The sequence below is a fragment of the Physeter macrocephalus genome, chromosome 21 (genome assembly GCF_002837175.3).
Source record: "Physeter macrocephalus isolate SW-GA chromosome 21, ASM283717v5, whole genome shotgun sequence".
Taxonomy (NCBI): domain Eukaryota; kingdom Metazoa; phylum Chordata; class Mammalia; order Artiodactyla; family Physeteridae; genus Physeter; species Physeter macrocephalus.
Genome location: NC_041234.1, coordinates 120137336 through 120148139, shown reverse-complemented (window position 1 = coordinate 120148139; position 10804 = coordinate 120137336). Strand labels below are relative to the sequence as shown.

The 10804-nt window shown below is 61.8% G+C and overlaps 1 protein-coding gene across 1 annotated transcript; it reads right to left on the bottom strand.

The window, feature by feature from the left end:
* Positions 1-456: 456 nt before the first annotated feature.
* PNMA6A (PNMA family member 6A) lies at positions 457-2787 on the bottom strand. The gene is given in 6 exon segments (XM_028482569.2): positions 457-1356; positions 1359-1406; positions 1409-1904; positions 1907-2038; positions 2040-2429; positions 2677-2787. Coding segments are annotated over 5 exon segments (1125 nt in total). The 5' UTR covers positions 2280-2429; positions 2677-2787; the 3' UTR covers positions 457-1147.
* Between the last annotated feature and the right edge of the window lie 8017 nt (positions 2788-10804).

Genomic DNA, 10804 nt, shown 5'->3' with positions numbered 1-10804 from the left:
CGCGCCGAGGGTCAGCTGCCCGGTTAGACGGGGATACCCAGCCCAGGTCCATGACACACCTCAGGGCTCTGCGGGGGGACGATGGCTAGGGTGTGTGTGTCGGGGGGAGGGGAGCGGGGGCTGGGGGGTTTCCTTGACACCTGGGTCCCTCTGGGGCCTACAGGGACACATCGGGGCTTGCCAGTACAGGGAGCAGCCTGCCCAGGGGATGACGAACAGGGGACCCCTCTCAGGAGGGAGGCCCAGGCACCTTGAGTGGCCCCTAACATGGGGCCAGGAGGCTGCCAGGGCTGGCCTCCCCCTGCCTCCAAGCCTGGGGGCCGCGGGGCCTGCTGAGCCTACTGGCCCGAGGGCGACCCCGGGGGGCTCAGCTCTGCAGCCCCGGCCTCATTTCCCGGCTCTTCTGGGACAGGCTCCTTGCCACCTGGGTCCCTCTGGGGCCTACGGGGACACATCGGGGCTTGCCAGTACAGGGAGCAGCCTGCCCCAGAGGGGGGACACTGAACAGGGGTCCCCTCTCGGGAGGGAGCCCCAGGCACCTTGAGGTGGCCCCTAACGCCTCCCAGGCCAGTGTGGGTGGCAGCCATCTGCAGGTGCCCCTCACCTAGGTGGGAGTTGGCCACTCAGGGCTGCTCCCAGGCCAGCTGCCTGAGCTGGCAGGCTTTAGAGCAGGGGCTGGATGTGGTGCTGCCATGGCAAAGCAGGGTGGCATCTCTCCCTGCCTAGTCTGGTGTCAAACATGGTCATCTCGGTCACTTGGAAGGACTGAATGTGGTGGCCAGGGCCCGTTGGGGATGGTGGGGGGTGGCCCAGGGGCTTGGTCTGGGCTGAGCTGGGCTGGGCTGGCCCTTCCCTCCACCCTGCTCCCCACGTGGGCTGAGAAGGCTGCCTGGCCTGGCCTCCCCCTGCCTCCGGGCCTGGGGACCCCCGGGGCCTGCTGAGCCTGTTGGCTGGATGAGGACTCGGGGTTGCTGCTCTCCGCAGCCCCGTCCTCATTTCCCGGCTCCTCTGGGATGGGCTTGAGCCCGTCCTCGGGCTCCCAGCCAGGACGTCCCGGGCCTACTGGGGAATCAGTGCGCGTCCAGGGAGAGGTGGGGCCTCCGGGGGCCGCTGAGTGTCCTGCCTGGCCTAGGCCCGCGGGGCGGGGTCATTGTGGCCGACGTGCGCCTCCTCCTGCTCCTGCCACCCCCGCTTCCTTGTCCTCCACACTCTCATCCTCTGCCTTAGCTCCGGCTCTGGCCCGGGCAGCAGCCTCTTCCTCTGCCTGGGCTCTCTTGCCCCTGGCTAGACTGGCCTCCTGTGCCTCAGACTCTCGAACGATCCTCAGCATCTCCGTGAAACTTGGAGACCTGCCACCATTCCCAGCTTGCTCAGCGCTTCATCCAGGGGCTCGGTGTGGTCGGCCCCGTGAGCACCTGCCTCAGGCGCACATGGTCAGCTGAGGCTCTGCTCAGGGCCCCTTTCCCGATGGCTTTCTGCAGCAGGACTTCCATCCGCAACACAGAAGCAGAGAGGCGCTCGCTGGACTGCTGTTGAGCAGTGAAACACTTCATCCGGATGGTCGCCTGGGACTCGTTGTCTGCAAACACCTGGATCAGAGCCGCCAGGCAGTCCTGCGCAGTCCTGGCAGGGTTCTCCTCCAGGAGCCTGTGCACAGACTGCAGGGCCACCCCTCGCAGGCCTTCCATCAGCCTCCTCCATCTCTCCCTTTCCGAAACCCCACGCCACACATGCAGCATGTCAGAGGTGTGGCCTAGCCAGGCCTCAAAGGACTCCTCCCCGGGGGCCAGCTGATCCCTCCCGGAAAACACGCCCAGGCGCTGGTACCGCAGGGTCTCCACCCAAGGCTGGACCGCCTGACTGATGGGTGGGAACCAGCACACCCTGCGCAGCCCCAGCCCAGCCCCAGGGCGCCGGCCACACTCTCCACCGTCTGCCCCTGTGGTCACAGGAAGTGGAACACGCGACCTAGAAACTCCGGGCCTGGGCATCGGGGCACAAAGACCACGTTCCAGGGACCCGGAGCGCTCGGGATTTATTTCCCTGGGGACCAAAGCATAATCGAGTTCCCGGTCAAGCTCGACCAGGGCCGCAGTGGCAGTATCCTCCTCTCGAAACACTTGGCCCAGCACGGTAAAGTGGCCCACTGGCCACAGGGCGGCCTCCAGGGACTCTTGGAGTTCGGCCTCATCAGTCTTCCGGGATGACAGGATGAGCAGGCCCCTGTGAGCGCTGACGCCCGTCCACCTGCACCAGTCCTGCAGCACCGTCCCCGCCATCGCCCGCAGTTCCCTCCGGTGCGGGGCTAATGCTAGGGGTAGGAAACTTCCCGGTGCGGACCAGGGTGGCTGGCGCTGGCGGGTGGAGGAACGGGGATGAATTGGGGCGGGCGTCTCGGACTCAGAGAGAAGCGCACAGGTCTCCACAGCCTGTGAACACGAACGGGACAAGAGCGAGGTTCAGGCCGACCCGTCCCCCCACCTCACGCCACCCCCACCACGTGTTGCCCCTCCTCTCCCCCGCGCCGCCTCTGCGGTCCAGGCTCGACCCCCGCGCCGCCCTCCACCTGCCCTCGCCACGCCGCCCCCGGCCCCGGCCCCGGCCCCGGCCCCGCGGGCTGCCGCTGTCCTGCTGGGGCTGGCGGAGGGCGGCGGGGTCTCCCGGAGCCGAGCGCACCACCCCGGCTCTGGTGCCTTCTTCGCGTCGGGGGCTTTCCCGGCCGAGGTCCCAGCAGGAGGGGCGCGGGGCTGCGCCGAGCGGCGCCGGGGTCGGGCGCCCCTCCTCCCCCGGCTCTCTCTCTCCCTGTCCCTGTCGCTGTCCCTCTCTCAGCGCTGCACGTGGGCCCGCGCGCCGGCGCCTGCCTGCCCGCCACCGCCCTCTGCAGCGCGGACTCGGGGCGGGGGCGCGGCGGTAGCCGAGCGCGGACCCTCCGCGTCGCCCCGGTGATCGCCGGGCCATTGGCGCGCGCGGGTCACGCGGCCGGGCTGTCGCCACGCCGCGAACGCCCCGGGACCGCGGGTGACGTCACCTGTTCCTTCCCCCGCCCCTGACGGGGCGCCGGCACAGGTGGGGACTCCCGGGGTCCGGGGGTCGGCGCCCCCCCCCCGGGACCCAGCCCAGTCTCCCGCCCCTCCCGGAACGAGCCCTCGGGGCGCCGGCGTGGGGAGGGCTGCACCCCCCCGGGTGCCCGCCGGAGAGCGGCTGGATGCCCCGACGTGCGCCCGCGGACGCTGCCTTCCGACGGGAACGGGGAGCAGGGGCGTGGGGGTGGCCCTCTGGGGCTCCTTTACCAGTTCTCCCCCTCCCCCTCCCCTCCCGGGACTGGGCCTGTCCCCAGGCTAGCCGAGGAGCGCCTCACCCAGCCCATCGGAGGGTCTGCGGTCCACACGCTGCCCTCCTCGCTCGCCCGGGAGGCCGGGAGCCGCAGGCTTCGGCCGCTGTGGGTGCACGACGGGCCAAGGCACTCCGCCACCCCGGTGCCAGTAGCCAGTCCCAAGGAGGGTGCCACGGTTTTGCGTGCTGCCAAGTTCAAATCGCAATAGTGGGCTTCTGCTACTTAGAGCTCAACCCCTAGCGCCTGTGTCTTACTCTGTTTCCTCGGGCAAGTCCTTGCCCCTTCTCCGCGCCTTAGCGGAAGGACAGAAGTGGGGTCTCCACCCGAGGGTGTGTACCAGGGAACTGCTGTGCTGGGAGTTGGGTACTCAATATGTGCCTTGCCCTCGCCCGCCTAATGGGCTCTGGGACATTGCTCTCTTGGCCCCTCAGGGCAGCATGGGCGTTGCACCTCCCCAGAGACCTCCGGCTCTCTGGCCCTGAGTCAGCCTTCTTCCCTAGGTCCTTCCCCTTTCCTGTGCCACCGAGGCTAGATGGTGCACCAGGGCAGTGCTGCCTCTGCTGGAAACAAAGCTCAAGTCCCTGTGGGTCTCACCACCCTGCACCTGTCCCTTCACGGGAGTCTGGGTCCATGCAGACAACCTCTCCACTGGTCAGGTGGCAGGGAGGTACTCTAGGGGTCACACCTCCAGATGTTGTTGCTGCCCCTCCCCCCCTTCTCTTTCCTTGCCTGGCATCCAGCCAGCCATCTTCTTCTGCGACTTGCTTTTCCTACTCAAGGTTTACTGGTCAAGACTTCTCCGAGTGTGCAGCTCCTGGTTGAACCGCAGCCCTGGTTTATTTGTGCACGACCCCAACGATGAGCATTCAGGCTGTTCCTAGTCTCTGGCTGTTACAGACACTGCTGCCACCACCACCCTGCACATGCCTGTCTGAGCCGCTGTCAGCTCAGAACTGGTTTTGCTGGGACTTGGGCTGTGCCCATGACCGGGCGTTGCTAATCCGTTACCTCCCATGAGTGGCTGAACCCATGTTCACTCCTACCAGCAGCGTGGGAGCCGTCCTGTGGACCCCACGGCCTGAGCAGCCTTGGGTCTTGTCCAGCCTTGACCGTTTGCCCACCCCACAAGGAAAAGCAGTGCCTCGTTACTGTATACCTTGCCTTTCCCCGGTCGGCAGTGAGACCGGGTATCTTCTCAGAAGTTTGCCAACCATCCCCGGGTGCTCTTCTGTGAATCGCCTTTGCTCGTTTCCTCCCCACCACTGAGAAGCGTTGTTGGTCTGTTTCTGGGAGAAAGTTCCTGGCATCAAGGTCGAAGGCACTCTCGTTTTTTTTACACTAACCCAGCACCCAGAAGCAGGCCACACTGGAGTTGGCCTTGTAGCTGGACCTCGGCTTGCCCACGTGGCCTTACTCTCCCAGCTTTCCTATCTCGCGGGTGGTAAGTGCCGGGTAAACGAAGAAACGCGGGTGTTCTGTCAGAAACCATCTAGTCGGTGACGGCCGCCCCTGTCCCCATCTCCACGGTCCTTGGCCCCTTTCTCTGCTTCACCCCCACTCACACGGCAGCTGGGGCAAGCTCTGCAACACCACCAGACCCCACTCCTCCCCGGTGACATGTCCTCCCTGTGGCTCCCCGCCTCCTTAGAGTAAACTCCAAAGTCCTCTCCCTGGCCAGCAGCTCCCCCACCCCCCACCGGGAGCTGGCCTCCTCTTGGGCTCTGCTTCCCACACCAGCCATCTCCAGCCCCCTCAGCAGGCCCCTGCTGCAACGGACTTCTCGGCCGGCCCCAGCGCGCACCGAGCTCATTCCCGTCTGTGGCCTTCGCCTAGCTTGCTCCTCTGTGTGGGACAAGCCGCCCCAAGAAACTCCCATGGTGGCCCCCTCCTCCTCATTCAAGTCTCAGCTGAACGCCCCTCTCCCCCCGCCCGGCCTTGGAGGCCTCCCCGACTGGCCACCCACATCAAAAGTGGACCCTGGGCCTTCCCTGGTGGCGCAGCGGTGGAGAGTCCGCCTGCCGAGGCGGGGGACGCGGGTTCGCGCCCCGGTCCGGGAGGATCCCGCGTGCCGCGGAGCGGCTGGGCCCGTGAGCCACGGCCGCCGGGCCTGCGCGGCCGGAGCCTGCGCTCCGCGACGGGAGAGGCCGCGGCGGCGAGAGGCCCGCGTACAGAAGGAAAGAAAAAAACAAGTGGACCCTGGAGTACCTCCCCTCATGTTCACATTAGCGGCATTGCCTGTGTGTCATCGTGTAATAGACGCTGGCTGGGGTCTTTGCTACGGGCACCAGGGAGACAGGGCCGAGGACGAGTTCTTGTGGCCACATTGAAGGGGCCCCTACACATTTTACCCCCCTCCTTCCTCCTCCTCCTCACTTCACCGCCACCACACCCCCACAACTCGGGGCCCCGAGGGCAGACCGCTGGGCTCCCGGATGCAGGCGAAGACTGGCCCCGTGCCACTGGCTGGGTTCAGCCTCCGGGGTCTTCTGTCTTTGGGCTTTTGGTCCCCCTGACTGCCAGCACCGGGCCCTGCGCAGAGCCAGCGCCCAGCGGATGTCGACCGGGGGGACTAGACACAGGCACTTTGCTGTGAGGTGGGGTGGAGAGGCTTCATCGCAGGTTCACACAGGCTCCGGGCCACTGGGGACAGGGCGCTCCCATAACTTACCCCCGCCGCCACACGCCTTACTGCTGGGAGTGAAGTCCAGGGGACGGCCAGCCTGGCTAAGCTCATAGGACCCCGGCCAGCGTGGCAGCAGAGAGGGTCTCGGGGTTTCTTTCCACTTGGCCGCCTCGCAGCTGGGCGACCTGGGAGATGTCCCTCAGCCTCGGAGGCCTGAGTGGGAGAGTCGTCGGCTCACAACCCGGGAAGGGCTTCTCTGCCCCACAACTGCCGAGGGCCCAAGCTCTGCGCGGCTCGACGAGCCCCTCTCGTCTCCTCTAGGGAGAGCCTGGAGCTCTCCCCCACCTTCTTACCAGGCAGTGCCGACCCACACTTCCTAAGTTTGGGCCTCCGACCAGCTCCCCACCAGCTGCAGCCTGCTCTGACTGCTCAGTAGCCCTCTCCCGCCCCCCACCTCTGGGGGCTCCCCGCCCTGCCCCAAACCCTCTGCAGGCTCTTGGACGGCCAAGCAGGCCCCCTCTCCCCTTTGTGAACCTGCCATTCCCCCACTGGCCACTCCTACCTGGGGGCCAGCTTCCTCCTGGCTGCCAGCGGCCTCTGCGCCCCCCTGCCCACGGAAACCTCACAGGTGCAGTTGGCTCCTTTCGGGTGGCCACCCCACACGGTCCTCACGCTTCCCCGACTTGAGGGTCCCACTGGGCTGGGGAAGTGTCAGCAAGTCTCTGAGCTGTGCTTCGCAGACCTGGTTGCTGGCAGCATGTTCCGCGATGCGGTCACAGCGGTGTCTCTGGGGGCGCTGGGTGGCAGTGGGTTCAGCACGGGTGTGGGACTCAGGCCGCGGCCTCATGAGTGGCCGGCCTCTCCCTGCCTCGTGTCTGGCTTGGGATGGTCCGCATGCCAGGAACTGGTGATGCGAGTGAGAATTGCCGCAACCCCTTTGGACATCTGCGTGGAGCCATCTTAAGTAAATCATGCGCCTCCCCCGCTTGTCACCCAGCCCTGTCACTCCTCCTTATTTACCCAGGACAATGGAACACACATGTCCACAGAGAGACTCCCCCAGGACGTTCACACCAACTTTTATCATAATGGCCCCACACCAGAACCAGCCCAAGTGCCCATCAGCAGGAGAAGGCATGAGGGACTTGCTGCCAATCCCCTACCCTGTGGCAATCCTACACAGAAGTGAAAACCAGCGGGGCTGCAGAGCCTCGCAGCCACTTGGGTGTGTCTCGCAGAGAGGATGCCGAGTGAGAGAAGTTAGACAGCGGGGCTGCGACTGGCAAGGAGGTTGTGGCTCCTTTCTGAGAAGATATAAATGTTCTGTATTTTGACAGGGGGCTGGCTTAGTCACGGGGTGGCTGCGGTTTCCCAAACGCATTGAACTGTCACTTTGAACAGAGGCGGTGGTGAAATGAGCCATATTCTCTGGGCTCTCTTATGGAGCACCTGGTGCTAAGGACCGTATTTGGTCTTCCCGATATTTGTACGTCAAAGCCCTAACCCCCAGTGGGACTGGATTTGGAGATAAGGCCTGCAAGGGGGTAATTAAGGTTAAATGAGGTCCTGAGGCCCTGATCAGATCGGAGTAGCGTCCTTATCAGAAGAGAAGCCAGAGAGCTCTCGCTTGCTTTTGTGCCCTCTCTCCCACCATCTCTGCCCCCCGCCATTGTACAGAGAAGAGGTCATACACAATGAGATGGCTGCCACCCACCTATGAGTCGGGAAAAGACCTCTCACCAGAAACCGACCGTGCCAGCACCTTGATCTCGGACCTCCAGCCTCCAGAAGTGGGAGAAAATCAAGGTCCGTGGTTTAAGGCCCCCAGTCTGTGGCTTTCTGTTATGGTGGCCTGAGCTGATGAAGACACCTGGGTTCCACCCCATCTGCCTGGGGAAGTCACTCTTCCTTAGAGAATCCCTACCGCTCAACTGTCGATTGGAACCATCTGCCCCTCTGGCTTGCTTGGAGGCCGTGAGGCTCCCCTGTGAGTGTGTGTGTGTGGTACTCCCTTGAAGAGTCCCTGTTTCTGTATTTTCCTGAGGTGATGCTGTGCTCCCCGTCATGATGTCCCATCCAGGCTCTGTCTGCCTCCTGCAACGTGCAGGGTGGGTGGTCAGGGGCAAAGCCCCAGTGAGGGAGGGGATCAGGAAACTCAGGAGCCTTCAGTCGTGAAGACTCCGGGAATAGCAATTTCCAGGCTGCAGAGCTGGGCTACTGCAAGGCAGGGCTGGCCCGGTGTTGTCAGGCTTGGTCCTCCTCTCCCAGCACTGTCTCCTCACAGCCTAGCAGGTCTCACTTCCTAGGACCGAAGCCCAGGAGAGGCGGGCAGGTCTAGTCCCTCTTGACCTGCCACCTCCGTCCATGCCTGGAACAAGGGTGTGTCCTGCCCTATAACACCTGGACCCAGGGTGACTGGGTCCACTTCCTCCCTCAGGAGCCTGGCCCAGCCCCGTCCAGTGGACCCTCAGGGGGCTCTGAAGGCTCTGCCTGCTTGTCTGTGGATCCCTTTCCCAGGCCCTCTCTCTCCTGACTGAGCAGCAGTCTTCTCCAACTGCAGGCGCTCCTTTGGCCTCCAGGGGGGCCGGGTGTGAAGGGGACTGCCTGTCCCTCTCCCTTGGGAAGGGAAGGTATGCTTTATCCTTGCCCTGCCCCTCCCCACAGGGTAGGATATTCCATCCCTGTGAATTCGGGGAGCTCCTGGGGCGTTCCCCAGACCAAATGAGGACCTCCTTTAATTCATCCAAACAAGGAGTTAAGCTGTCCCACTGTGTTCCCCTCATTGTAGTATGTGCTGAGCCTACACCGACCTGTAGGCCAGAGCAGAAACACGGCCTGCCCTAACTCGGTGCATAGTCTAAGGTATGACCACAGACCTTAAGGGAATTAGCCCCCAGGAAACGTTATGGGATAAACTCTGCCACGTCCATCCAGGGGCTGCCTCCCAGCATCCTAGCGTCCGTTCAGGCGGCAGCAAAAGCTCTTCCTGTGCATTTCCTTCCGCGAGTGGGTGGTGCAGAGGTGCAGAGGGTCCGCCGATAGAGCCTGAGCGCTTGTTCCAAATCAGGTAGGGCTCTCGCGTTCAGGGACCCGAGCAGTGGGCACAGTGGGAAATGTCCAAAGACAACAAAGGGGGTACCTGTCGGTGCGTTTTTACACGTCTACGGAGACTGGCAGAGACAGTCCCCTTGAAAGCCATGACTCTTGGTTGTCAGAGCCAGGTGCTTGAGACAGAAAAGTGTCCCCTTTCAGTGTCAAGAGCCATCGGGTGTGGAGACCTCAGAGCAAGGACAGTTCCCCGTAGACTGCAGCGTGGGGAGGAATGAAGGGAGGCCAAAGAGCTGTTTTCCCCTTCGAAAGGAACTGAGAGCTTGTCCTGTGGATGGGACGGGAGTGCCTGTGGAGGGACTGCAATATCGGTTGTCTGTAAAATCACTCCCGGGTCTTGGTGGATCTGCTTTCAGTATCGTGCCTGCTGATATATACACATATACAATGGCAAATATGACTAGTGCTATGAAGGAAAGGTACACAGTGCTCTAGGACAGCTCTCTAGAGGGACACGAATTAGTCTGGAAAGTCAAGGAAGTCTTCCCTGGGGCAATGGCGCGGACACCTGAAGGACAGGTAGGAGATACCCGGGGAAAGAAGGAAGGCAGGAGCGTTCAGGCAGAGGGCACAGCAGTGTTCACACGTCCAGCAGCGGGGACAATATTCCCTAAGACAGGCTGAAATATGGCATATGGGACGAGGGTGGGAGGCTGGTGTGAGATCATGACTGGCAGACAGATAACACACCTCTCAGGCTGTGCAAACCAGGTGAAGGACTCTAGCCCTAATTCAAAGCACAGTGGGAAGTCGTTGAAGGATTGCTGAGCGAGGGACTAATGTGATCAGATTTGCATTTTAAGAGGTCACTCCTGCTGCAGCGTGGAGAAGGTTTTGGCGGGGACGACGGGGTCTTTCAGGGCGCCACTGAATGGGCTGCTGCAGGGCCCTAGCCGGCAGAGGACAGTTTCGATGGGAAGCAGTCAGTGTTTGCTCACAAACCCCCTAAAAAAAAACCTCTGAGAAACTATGCATATCCCCTCACACACGGAAGTTGGCATCTAAAGCTCTCACTCTAAGTTTAAATAGTTGTAAGTACATCAGTTCTGCTACACTGTAAACGTTGACATTTTAAAAGGAAACTTTTAAAACTCTGCCGTGGCCCCCTGCAAAACACACGCTGAGCGCGATGCGATTTTCACTTTTCACAAATCCCCTTTGGATTCCTTGGGTTAGCAAAAAGAGGTACTCAAGTAGGGCTTCTATAAAAGGGAAGCGGCAGCATAAAACTTTCGAAAGCAGAGCATGCCTGTATAGCAAGACTAACATATTTCTTCCTGCAGAAGAAAAAGAAACTGTTCATAACTCTATTACGCAACAAAACTGATTTCAAATTTGTGCGTTTTCTTTTGTTTTTGTCCATTTTCATGTCTGTTTTTGGTGTCCCCTTTTTCACCTGACTTTGTAATTATGAGTATCTAGATGTTTCAAATCCCTGAGGAGATGGCGTGGGGGTGTTTTTAGGATCAGATGGTAATTGCTTTTGAACTTGAATGTGTTCAAAAGCATGCACAAAAGCACCGGAGACGTCAAAGGGCATAATGTATGCAGGGAACAGTGGAAAGGACAGTTCTGCTGGAGCGTGGGGTCTCTGTGGGCAAGAGTAGGCAGAGAAAAGGCCAGGTTGATAGAGGTCCAGAATAGCACTTGAAGGAATGTGGTTTCATCCTAGAAGGAGTGCTTGGAGAGGATTTTAAAAAGAAGCCTGCCATGCCCAGGATTGCCTTTCAGAACGGCCA